Source organism: Cololabis saira, chromosome 3, assembly GCF_033807715.1.
Source record: "Cololabis saira isolate AMF1-May2022 chromosome 3, fColSai1.1, whole genome shotgun sequence".
NCBI lineage: Eukaryota > Metazoa > Chordata > Actinopteri > Beloniformes > Belonidae > Cololabis > Cololabis saira.
In genome coordinates, this window is record NC_084589.1 from 21,315,290 (window position 1) to 21,339,719 (window position 24,430).

Consider the following 24,430-nt stretch of genomic DNA (forward strand, 5'->3'; position numbering starts at 1 on the left):
GGTGCCAGTGGTGACAATGCAGTAATGGCAGGTTTTTTAATTAGCAACACTTTTACTCTCTTCATATGGCTGGAGGGAGAAAAAAAAAAGGTACAGCTAGCTGTAATTAGAGCCAGTTTACACTGGAATAAAATGGAAAAGAATCACCTTTCTTCTTGGAAACTTCTTGACAGATTCTCGGCTCAGTTTCCACATTTCCCCACATCTGCTAAGGGCCAATCATCTGTCCAGTGTGTGTTTCTCTAAGCAGATCGGCGCTTTGATTACAGCAGACTTCCACCACCAACACTTAGCAATTATGCAGCATAACAAACCCAAACAGCACAATTAAAATCCACTTCTCCGTTTTTATTTTCCTGTCATCTGTGTTTTGGTAGCCGATGCAGCCTTTTCTGTCCTAAGAAGTTTAAGCCAGAGACAAACTGTTCTCCATAGCTACTTATGTTAGATCTTGCAAAATAGTCATACATCATATCCTGACCGAAGAATTTTTTTATTTTTTTTTTTAAAAACCACACACAAATTGGGAAGAAGAAAAAAAAAATAGGAGAAAAAAAGATTATCAAAGGAGTGAAGGAAAGTACAAAAAAGGAAATACAACAAGAGCAGCAATTAAGTGGAGGAAAGGAGGACAAAAAATATAAAAAAAAGGATAGAAAAAAACCCCAAACAGCTGGACAAATGTGCTCCTCTACACCCTTGAAATAAATGTCTGGGATTGAGTAACTGGTTATCAGAGCTTAGGTTTAATGATCTCCAACATAGCTCTTGATGCTTCCTTTAAACAAGACAATTTAGAAGGTTTTTAAGCTTGGGAAGAGCGCTGCTTACATTATTCATTCAAGTCTAGACTGCCAGGTCTGAGCGAGGAAACACAGTGAGGGCTGTGCCAGGAAGATGAGCAAAAGGAATGCCAGAGTCTATCCTACGTTATGCCAAAGCACGCACACCCTAAAGCTCACGTACCGCGCACAGTTCTGGTCTCTTGAGAACCGAACGCGCAGGAACCAGATCTCCAGTGAAGGATGTGACGGCCGCGGCACCCTGAGGTGATCTAACCCCGGTTTCACTCACGGGTTTTCCTCACTCGTAATCCTCATTCCACTGAGATGACACATGAGCAACACTGTAACGTGCTAAGTACACTGGAGTTGCTTGTGGGTGTAAAAATATATTGAAGATCTCTGATGAAACGGCCCTCTTTGGTAAATGTGTTTACTGGTCTTGGGGAAGGTTGTTCTTTTTTCTCCCAGGTGCAAGCATGTACACGCTGATTCTGTTGCTCTAAAGCTCTAAATCCTGATGATTAATGATGTCAGCTCAAAACAGAAAAGCTAATATTAGCATGATGATTTCCACTTTTGGGGTGTTCTGGACCATTTAATGTTCACAGAGGAGTTTACAATGTATTTAGTGATTTTTTTTTTGTGCAGCCCAGTGTCTGGGGTGTCCATTCAAAATAGGATTAATGACTCGTTCACAGAGATGAAAAAGGCAGAATGAGTGAGGAACGGGTGCAGAGTTGGGACTTTGTCAGCAGAAAGCGTCTCTGATGTAGATACCCAGGGGAGCCCCCGGCACACGGAAGAGCTCACACTCCATCTCCTTCACGCACGGGAGCCGTCACACCCCGTCACACGCCGTCTCTTCCCATCACCTTTGCTCTATCTGTGCAGCGCAGTGCCTCTAAAACTGTAAGTCCCATAAAACATTTACCACGCCCCCCACCTGCTCAATAAATAGTGCCTGAACTTTGCAGCAGCTTAACAGTTAAAACGTTGTATCTGTCCACATGAAAGAACAAGCAAAAGAGGTGCAACTCATTCCCTGATCAAAGCTCAGACACATTCATCCAGCTGGTAGATGACAGAGAAAATAATGGGATCAAAATTAAATCACCTTGCACTCGGAGAACAGATAAACCTTCTTAAGTGCCAATAAACATGCACACACAAACACACATCTCTTCCACATTCTCTCTTACTGGCGGTAGCCTGGTGCATGTTCCCATGGAAACCATCCTACTCTGAGCAACGGCAGATGGAGAGGGAGCTGAAGGTCTAAATTTATCTCCCAGCATCCTCTCCGACTATAAACGCACACTGGCAGCAGGAAGAAAGAAGTGGAGCCACTTGGCCTCTGAATGCATCGACGAGCTGGCATGACCTTTGACATCCAACTCCCTCAGCGTTACGATGCCGCTGATGCCAAAGCAAACCGTGGATGGAAAAAAGAGTCGGCATTTGATATTGCACAGACGGCTCTGCAGCATTCCAAAAGTGTAAAGGAAATGGAAAGTTAAATCACAATCCGTCTCCTGCCACCACCACCACCACCACCGCCGAGAAACAGAGCTGTCAGTCAAACTCAGACCCCCAAATCCTAAACAGTAACACTAACCCATCACGCAGGCATTGGAAGAAAGAAAAACCAGACACCAGATGGAGCAGAAAACCTCAAAAGCCGAGACTCACACTCACCCAGGGATATTACTGCTGTCAGTGAGCGCTAAGAAGGACGGCGTCTGATAAAAGCCCACATACCAGAGCCCTCACTCATGCCCTCTCGGCTCTGCGCGGGATGCACCGGGCTCACCTTACCCCCGAGGCACGAGCCGGCAGAGAGGGCTTTCACGAGCTTCTGATAAGACCGGCAGATTATAACCGTCACAGTGTTCACTTTGATTAAACACAAACTGCAGTTCAATCTAAGCCTTTAAACCAAACAGGAGGAAACACAGATCTATCCTGACAAAAGTGACATAAACCTGGACTAAACTGGAAGTTGTTGAGTGTTCCTTCCTTTTTACTGGAATAATCCATGATGTGTTTGTTGTCATTGAGTTTTCCAGGTTTAATGACAGCCCAGAAGGGACTGAAGACAAGCTTTTATTCCAATTATGTTTCAAAACACTCAGAAGAAACCAGGCCGGACCTGTAGTGTTACACTGCATTCACAGAGAGGTTTGGAACAGACATTTTCAGTGCAAAATCCTTCAATTCCCAAAAATATACTCAACTGGCTGTTAAAATACAAGATGATAAGACCCAAAAACTTTCAATAAATAAATGTTTACTCAATCCCTTACAGTTGCAGCAGCTGCGGTTGGAAGACGGATGATTGAAAATGAGGGAGGGAAGACAGACGGAGTAAGACAGAGTGAGTGGGGAGCAGGGGAAACAGAGTTTAGATTACCTGACAGAGCAGTCTGGTCTTCCCCCTCAGAGACGCTTCACAGGCACTGCGAGACAAGCAGGGAGAGCCAGAGAGTGAGAGCGGATATGACTGTTTGAGTGGGTGTGTAGCTCACGGAGAGGGGAGAGAAAAGCAGAAAAAAGTGATGGAGGAAAAGGGAGAGAGGAAGACATTGAATGAATGTTTCCACTGTACAAATGTGAGGGGAGGAGGAAGAAGATAGTGTAGCAAGAAGCAGCCACGAGCAAGTCAGAGAGACCTATAGGAGAAATTTAAGGAAAATCACCTCATTTCTAAAACCTGCTGCCTCTTTAACAGGAGAGTATTTAGCTCTTGTGTCACCCAGCCCAGCGACGAGATTACAAACAGGTCTTACATGGGGTTTTCCTCTGCAACACAACACCCTTGAGGGCAGCTCCTGCAATTTTCACCTCCTTATCAGCAAAGTTATCTCATTGTGTGTGGGTATATGAAGGAGAAAAATCTTAGCAGCCCTTGTTTCGAAGTGATAAAAATCTTTTGCCAAAGTAAACACGCCTGGTGTACGTGAATCTCCCAGTTCCAGCCGAGTGCCACTGTGCTGCATCTGTAAATGAATTCCTGAGTGGCTCCCATTCAAGCAAGCCCCCGCATTACGCAGAGCCGGGGCCGGGCCTATCAGCAGCACCACGCAACGGAGAGGGAGAGAAACAGAAAGAGAAAGAGAGAAATGAGAATGAGCAGGGGTCCTGCTGTTTCCACAGAGCTTTTCCTCACTGGCAGAGTGCAGGAAGTGTGAGTCACACGCTTTAAAATAAACACGCTCGCACAGCGACGAGCCGGCACTCAGAATGAGCGGATGGCTGGGCTGCTGATCAGAAGGCAGGCGGAGGGAACGTGGATCCGTGCAGGCCAGCAACACGTGGTGGCCTGGTGGGGCTTGCAGCCAGCAGATGGGATGAGTCAGAGGAAAAAGATGATGATTCTCTCTCCTGCTCAAATCATGCCCCTTATTTTTTTTTTTTCTTCTCATCATAGTCTAGCTCCTTGTTTGCATTCTCTTTTTAAAACGTCACATTTTTGTTTCCTTCACCTCTCTCTCGTGTGCCCTTCCTGGAATATCCACGTGTCCCCTATTCTTTCTGCTCGTCTTTGTGTTTGCTCTTGTTTTATTTGGTCCCAGTCAATAGGAGTGTTGTTCAGGACTTGGTGATTACCCCTCGCTCAGCACAGTTGATGGCCGGCTGCTGCAGGGCCGACTGTGCTGGCCTGATGTTGGGCTACTCTCACAGGCTGCTGGCTTCACTGGCCCGGGCTCTGTATTGTGTCCTCCTGAATGTGCTCATTGTCGTCCCTTTACAGCACACACCTTCTATACTGTACTTCCCTGTCAGGGACCTTCACCCATCCGTCATCCCTTTGTCCTCTGTTCCTCAGACTGTGATGGGAAGGTGTGTGTGTGTGTGTGTGTGTGTGTGTGTGTGTGTGTGTGTGTGTGTGTGTGTGTGTGTGTGTGTGTGTGTGTGTGTGTGTGTGTGTGTGTGTGTGTGTGTGTGTGTGTGTGTGTGTGTCTATGTGTTGGGGAGAGCTCAGATGGCAGAGGCCCCCCCGAACAAAACCGCCACTGTGGTGATGATTGACAGGAAAGTTGCTCAGCACAGACTTAACGAAGAGCGAGGCCAAGGACCAGGCAGCAGATAAACAGGCTGGTGGAAATCTAAAGAAAGACATAGAATGTGTCAAGTTCAACCCCTGCGAGCAACAACGGAGAGGATGATCATTTTGAAGACTGGGATCAAAACGGGAAGTGCTACGATAGTGAAGGTGTGAAAGACAGCCTTCATTATGCTATAATTAAAAGGTAACCATTAGGGCTGGGCGATATGGACCAAAAGTCATATCTCGATATTTTCTAGCTGAATGGCGATACTCGATATATATCTCAATATTTTTTCTGTGCCATAATTGGGGTTTCCCCCAAAGCATTATAGCATAGCATCTCTGTTAGCTTCATTTTTTTCTGAGGCAAACCCTTAAAAAAACAGTCAGTTTTAATACAAAGCCTCGTGCCAAATGTCACACAGGTACATTTATTAACAGAGGTCTGCACAATATCAACATGTATAAAACAAATGAAATAACAATAAACTGCCTGCATATATAGAATAAAATGCTTCTTGAATAAAATAAAACAAATATCCCTTTCCTGCATAACAATTAAATGAAAATACACTGTACAATTAATACAATGTAGACAGTAACAGGCAGACTTTTCCACTGAGGTTGACAGTTGGGCAAATAACAAAACATTTGTGCAAATCTCAAATAAAACATTCAAGTCAATTTGTCACAAAATAAGCTATATCAAAATTAAAAAAAAAAAAAAAAAAAAAAAAAAATTAAATCGATATAAACGATATTGTCTCTTACCATATCGCGTTTGAAAATATATCGATATATATTAAAATCTCGATATATCGCCCAGCCCTAGTAACCATATACTACCCAGTGGCCCTTGCAGGCTCACAGTATATGCAAAGCTGCTCTCATTTACAGTAAATGGAAACAAGGGCTCCCCTGTGGTAGAGTCACGCGAGGCAATTTCACGTGTAATGCACACACCCTTTATGTTGTAATGTACAGACGAGCAACACCTAAAGTGCAACCATCATGCTTTATAAGAAAGTCCATGCTGTTTTGGAGCAGCCACAGACTATAATTTAGACCAAATGAGTGGTTTGTGCATTTACAGACGACCATACAGATGACATATTTTTGGACTTTCACTCCATAAACTGCAGACACAGGCAGTAAAGTGGGCAAATATGGGAGTATTCAGAAAGAGTTCTCTCAGTTCTGAGGGCAGATTATTTCAGACGTGTGGTCTTCCAGTAAACTGACCCATTCTGTTCATATTACTGTGGTATTATTATAGAAACAAGAGCCATTTAAAGAGGGAGCCTACCTAGTGTATATGAACAACAGTGGGTCAAAAATACTTTTCCTGTTTGTATTTGTGCAGGGAAAAAGTGGTCTCTTATGACTTTTTGGGAACAGGAAGTCAAACCCTGCAGTAAATTTGGTTATTGCTCAAGTAAATGTTCTGTATTTTAACTGTATCATTGCTTTGGTTTCATCCTCCTCCTAAGAATAGGACTTTGGGGTTTCTTAATAACATGATAGCTGATTTCTGTAAACAGTAAAGAGCATCCATGAAAAGCTGTTGGACAGATAAACAAATGGATTAATGTCCACAGCCGAAAAGACAATGGACACGAAGACTCAAAATCAAAAATACTTTGGTGTACAGAGGAATTCATAATCAGCTGCTGGATGCCCAGGTCCTGCAAAACAAGCCCAGATCATTGCCCCTCCACCACTGTGTTTAACACTTGCAATGTGGTGTTTTTGCTGAGATGTCTTTGGTTTTTACCAAATATGATGAATCACGTACACTTTCATCTCATCTGTCCAATGAACCTTCCTCCAGAAGTTTTGAGGTTTGTTCAGATGCGACTTTGAAAATGTAAGCAGTGCTGCTATGTTTTGTTGTTGTTGTTGTTGTTTAGAAGGGAGATGTGCTTTCTTGGCAACTCTTGCAAGCAGGACACACCTGTGTACTCTCTATCTAATCATACTCTCATGAACCTTGACATCTTGACATGCTGACTGAGGCCTGTAGAGTCTGAGCTCTGGATACTGTTTTTGTTCTGGAAGCACGATGTTGTCTGACCTTGCAGTGAACGTTTTCACACCGTTCATGCTTTTGCACTTTTGCTTAGTTGTAGTGATTTCTTGGATTCAAAGAGGCTTTAAAAATTAACTATTTGTCGGACTTTTACCTTTCTGTTTTTCAAAAAAAAAAAAAGACCAAGATGCATTCATTCTGGGTCAAAAGTCTTTAGTCATTAAGGTGGGTCATAGCATATTTAAACAGCCTCTAAAGACGGGACAGTTGCAGTTTCTCTTTGTGTTGTCGTTCTATTTTTATTGGAGGTGGGATGTGGGATAAGGGAGTGAGAGAAACTTCTCTGAGCCAGGTTGAAGGTACAGTAGCTACAATGCTAAAGGTGCAAGTGTAAGAGTGAAGCAAAGTTCCCTCCTCTGTCCCTCCTCTGATTCCAGGACATCAGTATCCTATTAGAAAGCACCCGCTAATGACGCTGCTATGCTGGCGTGTTTAACCAGTATGAAAAAGCAACAGAGGTAGGATGCGGGCAACTTTTCTTTTTCCTCTACACTATGGCGCAATCTTTGTAGAAAAGGACGGCACTGCTTTAGTTGTGCATACAGAGAAATTTACCTACAAGACAAAACTTTACGCACTATGCTTTTTTAAACAACTGAAGATGCTGTTTGGTTGGGATTCAAGAGGACTGAGATGTAAATGTAGAGATGTATGAGAATAAAATGATAAATCCAATGGGGGGGTAGGTTTGGGAGAGCAGCAAGCACCCAACTGGCTTGTTGAAGAAAATCAATACGAACTCCGAGCAGATGTGATATCTGATCCTGATCCTGTAAAACACTGAAAGACTGGCCTCAATCTGTTCTACTCAGCACCTTTTTTTTTCCTTTCTTAGGGGGTCCACTCCTCTTATTTTGTTTTTCCAAAACCCACAACAATACACAAGTCCCTCTTCAGGGCACTCTGTGGCCATTAAGTCCTCAGTTTTAGCCCCACAACACACTCATTAATGTTTCCTTTACCACGCTGCTTAAGTATTAATGAGCTCCACCATCTATGTAAACAGTAAAATGAACTTAATACAACAAAGAAAGTTACCAGGAAATCATGTCCCTGGGGTTGCTGTGGGTAGTGATTTTGGAAAGCATCCTGGCATTATTCAACTGTAATGCTAGATTTAGGACTCAGCTATTATACATATCAGTTGGTACAACACAGAAATTGACTTAAATTAACTGGTAAAATGATCATCTGAAGTGAAAGTGCTTTAATTAGGGACAGCAGAGAAGAGCACTCGGGACACTACTTACTGTAACAGGTAAAACAGATAGACGAGCTGTGTGTCAAACTGACTTCATCTGCCTTTGGACAGCTGAAAATGGAGTGTGACTGGTGTGCAAATGAAATGAAAGAGTGACAAAGCAAAGGTTGAGGAGGGGCGGGGTGGAGTAAATATAGAAAGAGGAACTGACATTTTCAAAAGCTGTCCTCCCCGTGCCCACTGATGCGAGCAAGTCAAGTTCACACTCTCCCACGCAGCTTACTGTGCCCACTGCTTTATATTTGTTCTCTCAGTCGTGGCGCCAAAAGAATGAGCTTGCTGCAACCCTGTGATGAGATGACTGTGTTCAGTTAATTGAATGAACAAAGGACACATGTTCACAGCTCTGTTAGTAGAAATGCATGATGGATATGCTGAGAGTCATTTAGCTTTTGCCTTAGTAAATGAAAGATATGAATATTCGTTTCTTGGTAGCTTAATTGTTACACAATCTCAAAACCTTTTGAACTTTATGCAATCTATAGCACAGAATTTTAAAAATATATGTCAAATGTGAGCAGCAATGGCATCCCAGAGTATTTTTGTGTATAAACAGCCGGCCTGTCATGCAGTTATTTTGGTTTTTGCTGAAGTTTTCTATTTTTCTATGAAGTCACCCATGAGGATTCATCCCCGGTGATTGGAAAGTTCCTCTTTTTGCATCTGTTGTACTGCATCCTGTTTGACGCTGCAGCAGGTACACCCGAACACTCGAGCTCTGTGCGTGGCCCGGCGTCATGCCTTATCTGCACATCTTAGTAACCTGCTACGATGTTAATTTGACCTGTTGAGCTGGAGCTGGCAGTGCTTTTACTGCTGCCTGCACAAACACAGACACGAGGGCAGAGTCAACAGGTGGAAGCTTAGCCTGAGTGTGTTCAAACAGGAGGACCAGGCCGCAGAACGTATCAACACGGCCTCCTCCTGGCTTTGCCAGAGGGGTATCTTTCTGATCAGGGAGTTTACTCAAAGCCAGGCGACTTCAAGTAATTGCTACCCACGGTGACAAGCAACTCCATTCAGTCTAAGCGTCCGTTTACAGTTAACTCTCCCTCCTCCACTTAGTCCCTGCTGCCCGTTCTGCTTGGTGCTACGCTGCTTTAGTGGGCTGTCAACAGAAACACACCCAACGCATCAATGCCTTGTTTGCAGCTCAGTTCATATACTCAAAATCCATATTTTATTACCGTACTATTTACAAGTGTGTTTCTTTGAAAGGGAAATATGCAAGTACTTATGATAAAAAGTTAGAAAGAAAACAAAAAAACAAAAAAAGGGGACAATCTGGTTGCAAATGTGTAGCGGGGAGGCAGAGACAAGATATACTAAATGCATATTCTATAGGTTTTTATAATCTCATAAAGGAATCTAAAAGAAATTTAAGTAGATCCGAGTATCGAAGTATCAAATGTAAGTAGTGAGTAATAGTAATCTGGTTCTGGATTTTGGTTGCGACAGTTTCATAACTGAAAGTGCTTTGCATCACAGCCCACATTTTCTTCCTTCCTGCTGGTATCGTCAGGTGTTTGGTTTAGTTTTTTTCTACTTTTTTTTTTTTTTACATCCCTTTCTCACTAGACTGGTTCAAAGTTAAGAATATATTTGCATCAAAGAAACAACAGAGGTGAATGGGATGCCCATGAAAAACTTTTTCTTTTAATATTCAGCATCCGCATCTATGATATGAATTATTCAGAGCAGTGAGTCACTTTTGCAGAAGGACACATTTTTCTCCTTTTTTAAAATCTGGTTTAATAGAATCATGGATAAGTAATTTTTTTTAGTTATTTGAATAAAATAAGCAAAAGGACTCACTGGAGAGATGATACCTCTGACTTGCTGGGGAGAACCCCATCAAACCGCCCCAGCAGAGAGAAGTTGCTCCTGCAGACCAGTCACTTTACAGTGTCACGTTTCAGAAATAAAGTCTTAATTTACTATAACGGCATTGTCATAAATGAAGATTTACATATGATTCTCAAAACATGCATGCTGCATAATAACACAATATTGACAACCAAACTGTGTACAGTTTTTTTTATCCAACCTAAAGTTTGCTGCTAAATACCACAGCGCTGCAGAGTCACTATACGTGGACAATGTTTACTGTTACATAACAATCTCTAATATCAAAATGATGGAAAACCCCTATGAGCCTCTTCTGTAAATAAAATATGGCCCAATTTGGTGAAAACCAACTGACCCACTTTGCATTAGCGGACAGAAAAAAAAAATGTGTCAGCGACTGGTGTCATTGTTACTGGGAAGTGCGGTCTAATGTAACCCCCAGGGAAGTCCCCCCTCAGCTGTGCTGGCCCATACCAGGATGTGGTACCAAACCTGCACCACTTCAAACACAAACTACAATAAAAACATTGTATATATACGGCCCACTCATCAAGGATTAATATTTTTTATCTCCACTGACCACCCAAACCGCTCGTTCGTATCGCAGCTGAGGGTAATGAAGCCCAGAGGCCACGTGATCCACGTTAAGGGAATTAGGGGTGCATTCCTCCAGCTGTCATCACTTTGGATAAATCTGGTTTAGGAGAAATCCGACTCCCAAAAGCCAATGGGCCGCTTCTCCTCTCTCCTCTCTCCTACCATCCCACTCATCCTTAGAGCTGCATCTGACTGTGAGACTGATCATTTGAAGAAGAAGCTGAGAAACAAAGATTTCCTTAAAATAGACACGCTGTCTGAAAATTACACAGCAGAGCCAGAAGACGGGGGAAAAAAAGAGAGGAAAAATTAGAAGAACAGAAAGACGGCAAGACAAACAGGCTCACGGAGGGCAATTGAAACACTATATTGATGAAGTATAGGTGGCTGGATCTATTGATTTCCTGCTAGTTCTTCCCTGGTTAATGTGCGGCTGATTTGTCATCCAATACAGGTTGAGCCACTATTTCAGAACATGCCCTAAGCCAGGATTTGCTGTCTTCCCAGTATCAGTATACACAAATGATCGTTAGGGGTTAGCTCTGGAAATGTTACCCCCTTGAACATGTCTACAGGAAGTGCTTTTTGTCCTGCCAGGTTTTAAGATAATATAACAATCTCACTATAACTGCCACAATCTGATTTGTGCATTCAGGGCTATAAAATGGGCTTAAAAATGTCGCATAACCATCATGTTTGGTGTGTAACGCAGCCAAATGCAGGGGATCCAGGGTGGGAAGAGTGATTATTATACCCCCGCATCCTTTTATTTTTGATATAATACAAACATTGAACAAGACAGGAGTCTTTTTGTGTGGAGTTTGTATGTTCTCCTGCTTGCAGTGCGAGTGTGTGTGTGTGTGTGTGGTTGCCTGTTTATATGTGTGGCCCTGCAATAGACTGGTGACCGAGGTAAACTGAGTGGCCAAGGTATAGCACTGCCCTTTAGCCCACAGCGAATTTCTTGTAGTTTGTTCCGATGCAACTTTGTAAACTTCAGCTACACTGTTATGTGACTTTAGCAACAAGCTGTACTTGTACTGTAATGCACTTTAAAGGTATTGTGACATGAAAAACACATTTTTCTTCTTTTGTGTTTTGTTGGGTGTCTTGACATCAATTACACCCAAAAAACAACGAACTTTTAACATTCAGTGTATTGTGTGCTTTCTGGGATTTTCCGCATAACTATGCAAAAACGGCGCATGTGGTTTGGTGGCGGGCCGTGACGTCAAGGCCCGCTAAATCACCGCCCCCTCCACCCAGCTCCCTGCCTCCGCTCCTCTCCAGCGCGCCATAAAGGCTGATTTATGGTTCCGCGTTACACCGACGCAGAGACTACGGCGTAGGGTTACGCGGCGACGCGCAAGGTACGCTGAACCCTACGGCGTATGTTCTGCGTCGATTTAACGCGGAACCATAAATCAGGCTTAACACGGAGCTGTTTAGAGCCTCTTTTGTTCTAATCACCGGAGGAAAACTGCTAAGAAGACCCGCGGCCACTGACTGGACTTAAGATAAGGGGACAGTGCTGCTTGCATGCCTTTATTTTTATGATTGTTTGCTGTGGTTCGCCCTGCTGCTTTTCCGTGCATGCTTCGCCTGTCTCCCGGCTTAACTCTCCGACGCCGCTGTGAGCATATGGTTGGTTTGGAGGAGGTTTGGAGGAGGAGCGGAGCAATGATTGACAGGAAAGGGGGAAAAGGAAGCGTTTTTCACGGCGCAGAAAAACACTGTCATAAAAAGCCAGGAATGGAGTACTAGAGTGAAGTTTTTCTTGTTACACTCTTTTAGACACATTTGAGGGATGTTGGCCAAGACTTTTAATAGTGTTAAAAGCATGTTAAAAATGATGTCACAATACCTTTAAGATTTAATCTGTTGACTAAATGTTTAAAAATTGAAATGTAATATGCCCTTCCCTTTTGCTCAAAACCAGCAAGGATGGGTTCCACAGATCCCCCTTAGCCTAAAAAGAATAAGTGGGGATGGATGGATGGATGGATGGATGGATGGATGGATGGATGGATGGATGGATGGATGGATGGATGGATGGATGGATGGATGGATGGATGGATGGATGGAGGGATGGATAAAAATTGTGTGCACAGCAGGACTTGAAAACGAAGAACACAACTGTGAAACACTACAGACTGACGAAGGTAGTTTAATAACACAGGAGCCTAATTGTGCCACAGATACCACTAAATATAGAGCAATAGGAGCATAAACTTTTGCCCACAAATAAAGTGACGTGTGCACTTTTCTAGGGCTGGGTGATATGACCTCAAATCAATATCACAATAAATTGGGCAGTATTACCTTGATAACGATAAATGTACGCTAACCCTTAGCTGGCAATTATCTATTTTCTGATTAGCTGATTGGTCGGTAACTCCATCAGCTGCTCTGAGGTGAAAGATCAGCGCACAGCAGCGTGCCGTGACTCGTTTGTGAGATGGACCGTTATGCGCTGAAGTTAATTTCTCAGCGTGAGAAATGCCATGTGCGGCGTGAGAGTGTGTGAAGTTGTTCAAAAGCGCAAGTCTCACACTAGAGAGCCATGTTATGTCAACAGCTTCTTAGTTTGAACCATCAGCCGTTTTCTTGGGTTTCCCTTCTCGTTCAGACTGGATGGGTGAAGTCACGTGATTACACACACGCCATCTTAAAGGGGAATGAAACTAGCCTATCAGCACACACAGTCAAAACCGACAAAAATATGTTTATTTTTAATATTTTTATCAAAACGTCAGTCATCGCAATGAATGTCGGTAACGGTACATTTTTCGGTTTATTGCCCAGGCTTACACTGTTCATAGTGTCATTGCTGTCGCACGGAGAAAACATAACTAGATTAGGAATGTGATGACAGACTTCTTTTTATGATGCATTGTTGGATAGATTAAGTGTACTGTACACTATGTACACTTACACATGAGTCAAGACACAGGTGGAGACAAATGAGTCAGAGCAGACAGACCAAGCAAAGTGGCTAACTAGTGAAAAAAAAACACTTAAATCAAAACAAGCTGAACACAACACAGGAGCCAATATGACCAGTAAACACAGACTATAAAACGGGAGAACTGAGCAAGACTCACGTAAAATCTAAATACTAAAACAAGCCCTTGTCTCATGGGTCCGGCTTGGTGGCCGGCCCACGTGTCCCTTCCTGGCCCCCTCCCCTTTGTTTGAAGATTAAAATGCATTTATATGCTTTAGGTTTTACCAAACTTGGTATTAACCATCAATATACAAGTAGACAAGAGGAAAAAAAATACTAAAAAACCAAGACAGAGCCTTGAAACCCACAGAAGAAAAAGTAAATCTAGCCAATGCTAGGAGCTAGTGTGCGTAGGTAAAATTGTGCCAGTGTAGACCATTTAGTTCCCTTTCCACTTTTGATAAATACAATTCAGCTTCATTTTTTTGTTTGATTGTATGTTGTTCCAGTGTTAGTTTTAACAACTCTAAACTTTGATACAAAAACAATAGACATTTAAAGAATATCTATAGTATTATAGTACATCTATCAGGATTTTGAAATGTAACCAGCAATACGTGTTGCAAAGTCTTTTGCCCAAGTCTTTGCATTGTCTTACATGTCATTTGACATGTCTTATATGTCCTGCTCTTTGGGGTGGTTTTCATTGTTATTGAGGGTGGGGGACTCTATTGTAAGAGGTCATTATTTTTGTTTGCTTTCAGGATCAGTAGATCTACACAAACCTCCACACCTTCTTCTATTAAATATATTTGTGCAGGTGTCATTGCAGAGAATAGGAGTGTACCAGATTTTGTTAAAGCTTTCTGAAGGTACTTAGCAGTTAATGAAGGGTTTGAAACTTTTTTATTCATCATTCTGCAGATCTGGACTGCCGATACGCAGTCAGCATCAGTCTTATTTGTTGACTGATGTGACAAAGTAAAATGTATGTAATGTATGTAAAAAATATTTTCATAAATATGGCCTACAATTTTGAGGATCTTTTTTTATATAATTTTAAGATTTTGAACATTTATTTTCTTTCTAAACTATTTACTTTACCACTTTTGCATTTTCTTTTTATTGAACAGAGATACCCCTAAGTTGTCATGTCATTTCCATCTAAGTGACTGTTAACCAATCCTCTGCTCTTTAGGGAAAAAATAAATAAACATTGTGAGGAAAATGTTTTATGGGGTTTTCCGTGTGCTTCTGAGATTTTCACAGCTCTTTACCATTATTTTCCAAATTAATGGACCACCTCATGCAGTCACTTGCGAGGAGAGAAAAAAAAAAAAGAAAGGTGCGACACAAAGCTGGGCCACTTATATTTAATGCTTTAACTGCAGTTAGTCACAGTACGCACCATCATAATGAGAGCTGTGAAGCTGTGAAGTTGTCAAGCTGTGAAGCTGTAAAAGGGCACAGTAAAGGAAATTCAGGGATTTTCATGGAGGTATTTATTAGATAACTGCTTCTTTAAACATGTAATAAGAATCGAGAACTATGCAGGACTGAATAGTAGCATTAAACTGTTAAACCGCTTTTTTTTTCTTTCGCATTCAAGGTTCTGATGATAGATTTAAAACACAGTCAAGTTTTTTTAAAGAAGTTTTTAAAGCAAGTGAAAGCTCTTCATATCCCTTACTAGTGTTATAAATAGGTCTACTATGATGCATTACCCTCAAAGGAGCTTTCTAGTGTAGCTGACAATCAGCAAGCCAAGTGCGCTACCTTCATTCTGGATGCCAGAATTTGCCAATCTATGATGCTCGCTTGAATTTCACTTCATTAAACTAGTTTTTGAAGGGTAAGGTTGAGTCGCAGAACTGGAGATGCTGGAGAGCTCCGAGTCCACACCATCATGAGAATCTGATTTATGACGGACAACTTGATGGGCCAAGTAAATGATGTCGTACCGCTTTTGTGCAAGCAGTTACCACACATTATGTGTGAATAACACACCGTGGATAAACTTGCGCGGAGCCAACGCCCTTGCACGGGGATAACAGGGCTATGCACCCACAGAGAAAACCAAAGTTACTGGAGCCCTGCAAGAAAGAGCTTTAAATGTATTTTGTGCAGAACCACATTTAGTCACAGGCTCCACTCACAGTGAAATAGGTGCCAATGTGTCACCACTTTCAGTCAGTTCCGTTAGACGCAGTGACTGCTATCAGAGGAATTCCATCTGGATTCAAGCATTTTTAAAAGGTCACCAATTAACACATTGAAACTCTCGTCTTTAAATTATATTAAGTCCAACCACCTGTGCTAAGCTCATGTAGTCAGAAACCTCCTGCAGCTTTCTACTTTTGTTGACAGTGTGTGTCACATTAACCCTGCCTGTTATGCAACATGTGACAGAAAAATGAAATATATCTTCAAATGAGAGGATAACTTGAGAATTGGTGAAACACACTTCTACCTTCATTTCCTGAAGTATCCAAATGCTCTACACTATTTTCACGATTAAACACAGCTTATGCACTTACCTGGCACAATAAAAAAAGAACTTAAGTTTATTCATTGTCTAGAAAGCTGAAAAGTGAACCCTGAAGATGAATGTGGTTTGAAAGCTTTTCATCTGAGATCACTGTGGTCAGCAACTTGTGATTTGACTTGCTTTAGTTAACCAGTTTCTCTTCGTGGGAGAACGTAGCGGTTTCCAGGATCTGCTTGAGAAAGTAAAACTATGGGACAAACAGCAGACACAATGCTGTTGCTTCTAAAATTCAGCAAAATAATGTACAGAATGAATTTCCTGCTAAAACATCTGTGCTATGCTCCTCTCCTAATGTCTGCTTGACAGTAAAATCCCCTTTGCTATGGAAAACAACAACCTCTCAGCTTGTAGACAGGACACTTAAAATGGCTTTTATGTTCTTATATGCAATAAGAATGAATTATAAAAGGATACAAACAGTTGACCTTCCTAGTTTCTTCCGTGGATGGGTGTATTGAGCTATGCGGAATGATTATATAGAATTTTCTGCCTTAAGTTTTGTTACTTCATGCCTCCCCCCCCCCAAAAAAAAAGGTTCCACTAAGCACTGCTTTGCAGAGGCAACATCGTTGCATCACATTCTGAATGATTCCCTTATGACAAAAAACAAACCATGCCAAAGTGTTTATTTTCCTATAACACAAAAGATAATTGTTTATATGTATGCAAAATCACAAATTAAGACGTGAAATTAAATAAAATAAAACTCTGATAGCAGGTCAGTTGTTTTTGGCCAAATCCAATTTACAACAGACTCCAGAAACATAGAAACTCATTTTGAGCCTGTAAAAAAATTGCTTATGAGGAAGTCATAAGCCTGAACCCCCGAAATCTAAACAAATGGCAAGATGTGCCCTACGGTGTGCAGCTAAACTGAGAGTAAAAATCAAATCTAAAGATGGAGGAAATCTAATCTTGTGTCTCATGAGTAGGATAACTTTCATTACTGACACCAAAAACTGACTACAATACACAAACTGTGCACATCATCAAAGTTCAACAGGATCTGAGCAAATTGAGAAAAATGAAGCTAATGAGCAAGAACACTATGAAGATTATGGTCACATGCTCGCACACACACTGTATATGCAGTAATGCAGTATAAACACACAACGATACTAAAACACACACAGACTCATTTACAAGCAAGATTACAATACTCAGGCCTTAGCAAATATTGTCTTATACCCAGTTATTTGTCTGGTCGGTCTCGCAAGGTGTTTAGTTGGAAAATTAAGTCAAACAGGTCACAGCTTCTCACAAACATCAGCACAAACCTCTCGTCTGTTTAAGGAATTCAAAGGTCCCTAACAAAATAACTAATAATAAAGACATACACTGTACACTGCCTGGACAAACAAAAACTCACACACGAAGGCCATTTTTGAAACCGCGTACACAGATCTCATATTAATTACTGCTTTACTCTGAATTAAAGATACTCTACGCAATAAAAATAAAAGGACTACAATAGCACAAGTTGAACCTAGAAATAAGACGATGAATCTGTCATTAGTTAGGCCACAAAATGTATTTGCAACTATCCACTGCCTAGCATGATTATGATACAGGCCCGGTTCTACGAGGGTGCATAAGCATGCATTGCACCCTTAGTTTATGTGTTTGCATGCTCAGTTGAAAATACGGGAAAAAAAACTGACAACAACTTAAAATCTTACCAGGAATATTTGTCTTATTTCTAGTTAAAATGTCTCATTTTTAGTCAATAAATCTTATTACACTTAAAACAAGAGTAATTACCAGAAAAATAACTTGTTATTTGACAATTTTCACCTGTTTCAAGTCAATTTTCACTCGAAATAAGTAGAAGAATCTGCCAGTGGAACAAGATTTATCTTCTTATTACAAGCAAAAAAATCTTGTTCCACTGGCAGATTTTTCTATTTATTTTAAGTGAAAATCTATTTGAAACAGGTGTAAATTGTTGTTTTTTCCAGTGATGAATCTTGTTTTAAGTGTAATAAGATTTTTTTAGACTAAAAATGAGCCATTTTAACTAGAAATAAGACAAATATTCTTGTTAAGATTTTGAATTTTTGCAGAGTAGATTATCTGATGGGTGAGGTAGCCCAGACTAAATGTAGCATTTTATTTGTTCTGCAGCAATATTTCTGCAATAAAGCATTTGAAATACACTTTAAACATTCTTGTTTTACTAGTATCATTCCACTTGAAATTATGGGAAAATGCATAATTTAGTGTTGAATAACGTGCCAGGCATGTGCACCCCCTCTGATCTGAGATGCAGCCCTAGTCATCATTTTCTAGAACCGGCCCTGTTATGATATACCTACACTACACACAGAATGAACATATGCAGCTTCCCTTAATATCACCCTGAACTAAAGGCAGACATGCCTTCTATAAAAGATAATATCTTGGAGAAGACTTAACTGATGACAACCAGCTAAAATGTCAAAGACTTTGCAAATTAAAGAAAAGTAACATTCAGTTCATCATGAAAAACTGCACTTTGCTGATAAACCGTAGTTACCTAGAAAAGTAATAAACAGTGCATTACATGGATTGATGGTACAGTATGATACTCATCACTAAGCAAACCGCCGCTTCTGAGATCTGAAGCTGCATTGCTTTAGCAAGCAGAGATGATAGCGTTTGACTAAAAAGCCAAACAAACAATGAGCCACCTCTGACTTGTGTTGATGTGACACTGATAGACACGAACAAGCAACGAAGCACGAGCATGATCAATGAAAAGAAAGACTGGTGCTGTCTTGGAAACAGGGACAACAAAAGGCTGACAAAAACATGTTATACTTTTGCACCGACTAAAACTCGAGCTGGGAATTTAGCTCAAGAACTGGATTCATGATGTACAGTCTTCTCGTGCTGCTGTTTTAAAAAGCCAGTTTTGAGATTGTTCACACCCCTGCAACAACGTCTTTGTGTTGCTCACACTCTTTCGCTCGGAGACAAATTGATTTCTCCGTGTTACACCCTCCACCACAGCTCTCACCGGGGGTTTCTCCTCATCTCCCTCCGTTGTATAATTTGGGCACTCCCACTTTAAAGGACATCCTACTCAAGGGCAGCAAGCGGGAATCTCAGCGCTTGTTGTCCCAGTGGTGTCAGTGTGAAATATGCCATCTTGGCCTGAGCCAGAAAAGTGAGCACTATGTGTCCTCCCTCCTTCACCGCCTCCCCAGCCCAGCAGCCTGTCAATCAGCCGACACTGGGGCGAGGGAATGGCCCTCGGAGGACGAAGACAGTGCCATTAAGCATATTAGAGGTGCAGATTGTTGATGAAAAATCAAAGTCTGCAGTGACTAAGCTGGGGTTGCTCCCTCGCACTGTGCTGACGGTGCAAAGGAGGGAAAAGGGAGGCGGTGGCCGACTACCTAGATGCAAACACAGGGACTGCTGACGGAGGTTGTTGAGGACAGCAGGATTACATAATTAAAACCACTGTAACTCCTCAGACTGAGGAAGAGTTTCCTACAGCATGTTGTCGCCTTCCCCCCCCACACGTACAGCTATGGCTGTAAATCCCAAATTATGACAAAACTCATGCCCAGTGCCCACTTCATTTCATTTTACTAGTGCCTCTAACTGAAAATAACATCTTTTAAATCTGTACTGTGCAGATTAGGGGTGGGCAAAAATATCGATATGGCAATATATCGCGATACTTTTCCAGCTGATTCAATATCGATATTCAAAATTTGAATATCGATTTTTTTTATTTTTTTATTTTTTAATATTTTTTATCCCCGATTTTTTTCCCATTATATCACCCAGTGCTCCTACCTAAGTGACAGTCCTGGGCATTGCCACTCTCTACCAACCCTGGGAGGGCCCTGCACTGAGCTCAGGTTTTATTTCACGTTTTATTTCATTTTATAATTTATTTTTTATATAACACAATTGCCTGTCCTTAAAAAATGAAAAATAATGGACAGAGGTTTATTTATTTATGGATTAATATCTATACTGACTGATCACTGTGTCTGTCCTTGGTTTTAGTACCCATCTTTCTTGTTTATTATCATTTGCCACATAATTAAAGCAACCTCATACTAAATTTAATGTTAATTTCATGTGATGTAAATAATATGAAAAACATATACAAATATGTTGTAACTTTAGCTTGTATAGTTATAATAAAACATTGTTTTGACTCAGTTTGTCCCATGAATTGTCACTATAATCTGATGAACGTGCAACTCGGATTTTAAGATCCATCACTATCATCTGATGTACATATATACAACTTGGATTTTAAGATGTGTAATGCATTTTTAAATTTTTCGGTGAACTATGTAGAATTTAATAATCGGGATATCGCATAATCGGGATATCGCAATGTGTATCGTATCGTGAGGTCCTTCCCAATACCCACCCCTAGTGCAGATGAGTATAGACCATTGATATGTTGATCGTAAGTGTAGTCTTTTTAAAGGTAGCCTGAACTATCAACCGTCATTTCCCTTTTTTCCACTCAAAACCACCTGACTTCAACATGCTTTTGCTCCCAAAAGGTGATGAAAACCTTAGCGTCGACTTCCAGCAGCAGAGGAAAAACATGTAGCCATTTTTTTTCTCCCCCAAATCATGTTTATTTTCTCAATTATGCTGGCTGAGTCTGTGTCAGCAGGTCTGGGGTTTGCTCAAGAGGCAGGAGGCAAAGAAGGGAGGACCCTCTCCTGGGGCCCAAAACTTTCTAAAAGAGGCACGGCACAGACAGTCGGTGCATGTGTGCATGCGTGCAGAGAGAGGGATCACTGTGTTAGGAGACATTTTGGAGATACAGTATGAAAGAACATCTAAAATTAATTTCCTCTACCTTCCAGCCATTTACCCAACCCAACAAAGGAGCTCCCGCTGAGCGGCTGCATCACATGACCTGTCGACTTCGATTGTTAATCAGCCTTGACAGTGACAGTTTGACATGAGATTACTCGACTGAGGCTACAGTTCATTGTGGGGACAGCACACCTACTGACATACCTTTTGTTTGTCCCCAAAGCCGGGGAATTAACTTTTTCATCGAGGATTATGAGGCTTTTCATATATGGACACATAGAAAAAGAAGATGTAGTTTTGTCTTCGAACAAAGACTAAGGAAATCATATCGCCAGATAAGACTGAAACTAGCAGGGTAGTAAGAGTGCAAGCAGTTTTATTTGTTTTGTTTTTGTCGCAGACCACAGTTTCAAGTGTTGTACAAACAGAAGCACTGCAGCGCTCTAACACTAAAAACAGCAGTGTAATCCTGTCTGCACTGGATTTTACCATTTCACTTTTCCTTTTTGTTTTAACCCCCGGACAGTCTTTAATAGTTAAAAGTTCTAAGAGATGTACACAACTGTGTCCAGTGGTGTTGGTGCAGTAAAGCATCCTGTAGGCACATCAACCAGCAAGAACATGTAATTTATCTTGTACAAATGTGAATGACTAGATTATAGCATGATATTCATGAGGAGGACTTCTGCCCTGTAATGATGGATCATATCGTACAAAACCGACGGCAGTTACAGGATCCAACATGCAGCACAGACATGTGGTTTTCAAAAGGCTTTTGCTTGATGCATGATTCAAGTGAGCCAGTAATTACTAGAGTAGTAGTAGTCAATTATTTATTTCTATCTGATAAGGATGTCCCTACGTATTTACTTATTTTATAATGTGTAAACTGGCAGAACAGTTCTCGAGCAGCACTGAACCAGAAACTTGATGCAATGTGAAAAAGTTTACAAAGTTAAGCTAAGATAGCCAACCTAACAAAATCAGACGACTTGGAAATATCCAATCTACCTTTCTCTTCCCACGGCACAGCCCATAAGTACTGTAGTGAGACTTGTGTGGTAAAGTTAGATTATAATCTGACAGGAGCTCTGATTTTATCGAGGTACAGTAGCAACCAGTCTTCTGTGCAGACTGAGCCTCGGCAGGAAAGCCGTCTGTAGGAATGCTCATGCAAATATTGACCTTCAATTAGGTGAAACAGACACCTTTGCTGAGGGGTGCTGATACGGAGGCATCAGCAAAAAGATTGAAGATTTAAGCATTCATACAATACAGTACATGAACGTGCAGAGTGTAAACAAACAGATCACGTATAAATACACCTTCCTCCCAAAGCAATCTAACATCAAATAGAAAGAAACCTCAAGCATTTAAAGGTAGCCTTAACCTCAAACAGAATGTCAGCACAGCGTCAGGATCAAAGCGAGGCCACAACAAAAATTAATATTTCTGTGCTAAGACAAAACTCACGGTCCAATTTCTATTGAGTTTAACCTTCCCAACTGAAGCCAGTCAACCACACTTTTGCATAATTAACAGCATATAAAGGAGGTGTTTTTGTATGACCTTACCTGACAACGTTAGGGCACAGCTTGCCTACAGAGACAGTGTGATAAATAACAAACAGGCATGCAAGTGTGCTGCCCACAGGACGTGTATAAACCTTTCTTTCTAGATATGCCACAGTCAAATCAGTGACAGAAAGGATTGTTTGATTCACACTGCAGTATATAGCCCAAAACATAAGAAGAAGCTCCCCCCAGAGCTCGCCTCAAGCCAGCACGCTTTCGTAGCATGAGCGCACCGTTCCTAAGGGCGGAACATGGCACACGGATCTGGATTCTGCTGAAGACTGCTTCACAGATTTCTCAGGGTTTTTAAAGACTACAGCGAACGGAGGTGGTCTGCGGGTGAGTTCAGCCGCTCTGCTTCAGTGACAGCAGCATGGCTGGGGAGGATTGTGCTGGAGCATCGCCTGCTGCCTTGATTTGCTCGGCAGATCAACCGCAGGGTTGGGAGGACCCCCCCCCCCCCCCCCCCCCCCACACCGAAAGCCCTCTTACCCTCCCACAGAGCAGAAATCCCCTCCAATCCTCACTTGCAGTTAGTGTAGGGACATCTTACACACCGTGAAAAGAATTGACTCACCAAGGGAAGAAGGGAATAATTGATTCTTAAGAGAGAGGAAAAAGCTATAAAAAAGGAGTATGTCTCTGTTTAATGATAAAAATTCTATTATATTATATAAATATAAATAATCACACACACACACACACACACACACACACTGTACAAATGGATTGATAGAAAGTAAAAGTTGACTCTTCCTCTCTTTCCTCAAAGGACACACACGTCAGCATGTGACTGCCACAAGACAAAACAGATGGTCCTCATGGAAGATAGAGCTAAAGGATTTAAATTAGAGGTAAACACCAGTAATCTTTGCAGGTGTTTGGTTAATGAGCGCGGATCAGAGCGGTGAAGAGGCTTCTGCAGATTGCAAACTCTGCAGATGCAGCGTGTGTGTTGAGGGGTGTGGTCGGAGGGGAGTCTTGAGATCCAGAGAGCAAACATGAGGGATTTTAAAGGAGGTACCCATATCTGTTTCTGGCGGAAAACAAGGGCCTCCACTGAATCACCAATCAATAAAAACACCAGGCCCACATGTACTAATATTTCAAAACGACAAATAGCCTAGATGAAATGTGATCTAGCTGATCTCCTGAGTTCCAGATCAGATTCTTTCATTTGAGTCTGAATATTGAAACTCTCCAACTCTTCGTGTCTTGTGACTTTTTCCAGGTTGTCACCAGCCTCTCCCCTGCTACAAAAACCTCACCAGTGATATCGTGGCCCAGCTCTTTCCAGACATACCTGCGGTGTGCAGCACAGAAGCTAAGAGCCACACTACAACAATTACTGTTGCACAATGCTGCCCAGTGTGGAAAGTGATTGCATACCAGAATAATGCCCTCAGTGTTGATATAAGGAGAAAACAGAGACATAATAAGATATACAGATGGAAACACAAAATATAAATCACATAAAAATAGCCTAATAAAAAGCCTGGTTCACGATTAGCGTTGCTGTGATGTAATAAAGGTGAGGGCTATTTTGAGGGAGGATTGCCATCACAAACTGCAAAGCCGCTAACGTTCCACTTGGCTGCCAACTGTGCAGGATTTCAAGATTCAAAGCAGTTATTGTCATGTGTGTAGTAAGGAAACAAGGTTCCCCGTACAATGAGATTCTTACTTTGCTGTATATTGGGCAATGATTAACTCTTACGAAGGGAGCGTTGGAGGGAGTAACCTCCTTTTGCATGTCTTCTTCCTGCAGGACCGGTGCTGCCTGCCTGACTGTACATATACATCATCACCTGCATTTATCATCATATGATGTGGGTGAATACGCACGGGAGACTGACACATAGAAAGACTCTGATCCCTGGCAAACGGATGGTAATTTTAGCTCCATTCGAAGGACTAGCCAACACACAAGAGGCCAAGTGGTGGCCAG

At 41.6% G+C, this 24,430-nt stretch overlaps 2 protein-coding genes across 3 annotated transcripts in view; both read right to left on the reverse strand.

Moving 5' to 3' along the window:
* LOC133427918 (transcription factor HIVEP3) overlaps positions 1–24,430 on the reverse strand; it is a 49,016-nt gene that overhangs the window by 15,414 nt on the left and 9,172 nt on the right. Inside the window, exon 2 of one of the 2 annotated variants that reach the window (XM_061716509.1) lies at positions 3,196–3,241. The exons of the other annotated variant lie outside the window; for it this stretch is intronic. The gene's annotated coding sequence lies outside the window, so the exon portion shown is untranslated. The remainder of the gene's footprint in view (positions 1–3,195; positions 3,242–24,430) is intronic. 2 annotated transcript variants of the gene reach the window in all.
* Positions 1–24,430, reverse strand: part of LOC133440601 (DNA-directed RNA polymerase II subunit RPB1-like) — a 35,164-nt gene that overhangs the window by 1,623 nt on the left and 9,111 nt on the right. Inside the window, exons 5-6 of the mRNA XM_061717920.1 lie at positions 3,196–3,241; positions 2,544–2,640 (exon numbers count right to left, since the gene is read on the reverse strand). Of these exons, the coding sequence (XP_061573904.1) occupies positions 2,544–2,640; positions 3,196–3,241 (143 nt within the window). The remainder of the gene's footprint in view (positions 1–2,543; positions 2,641–3,195; positions 3,242–24,430) is intronic.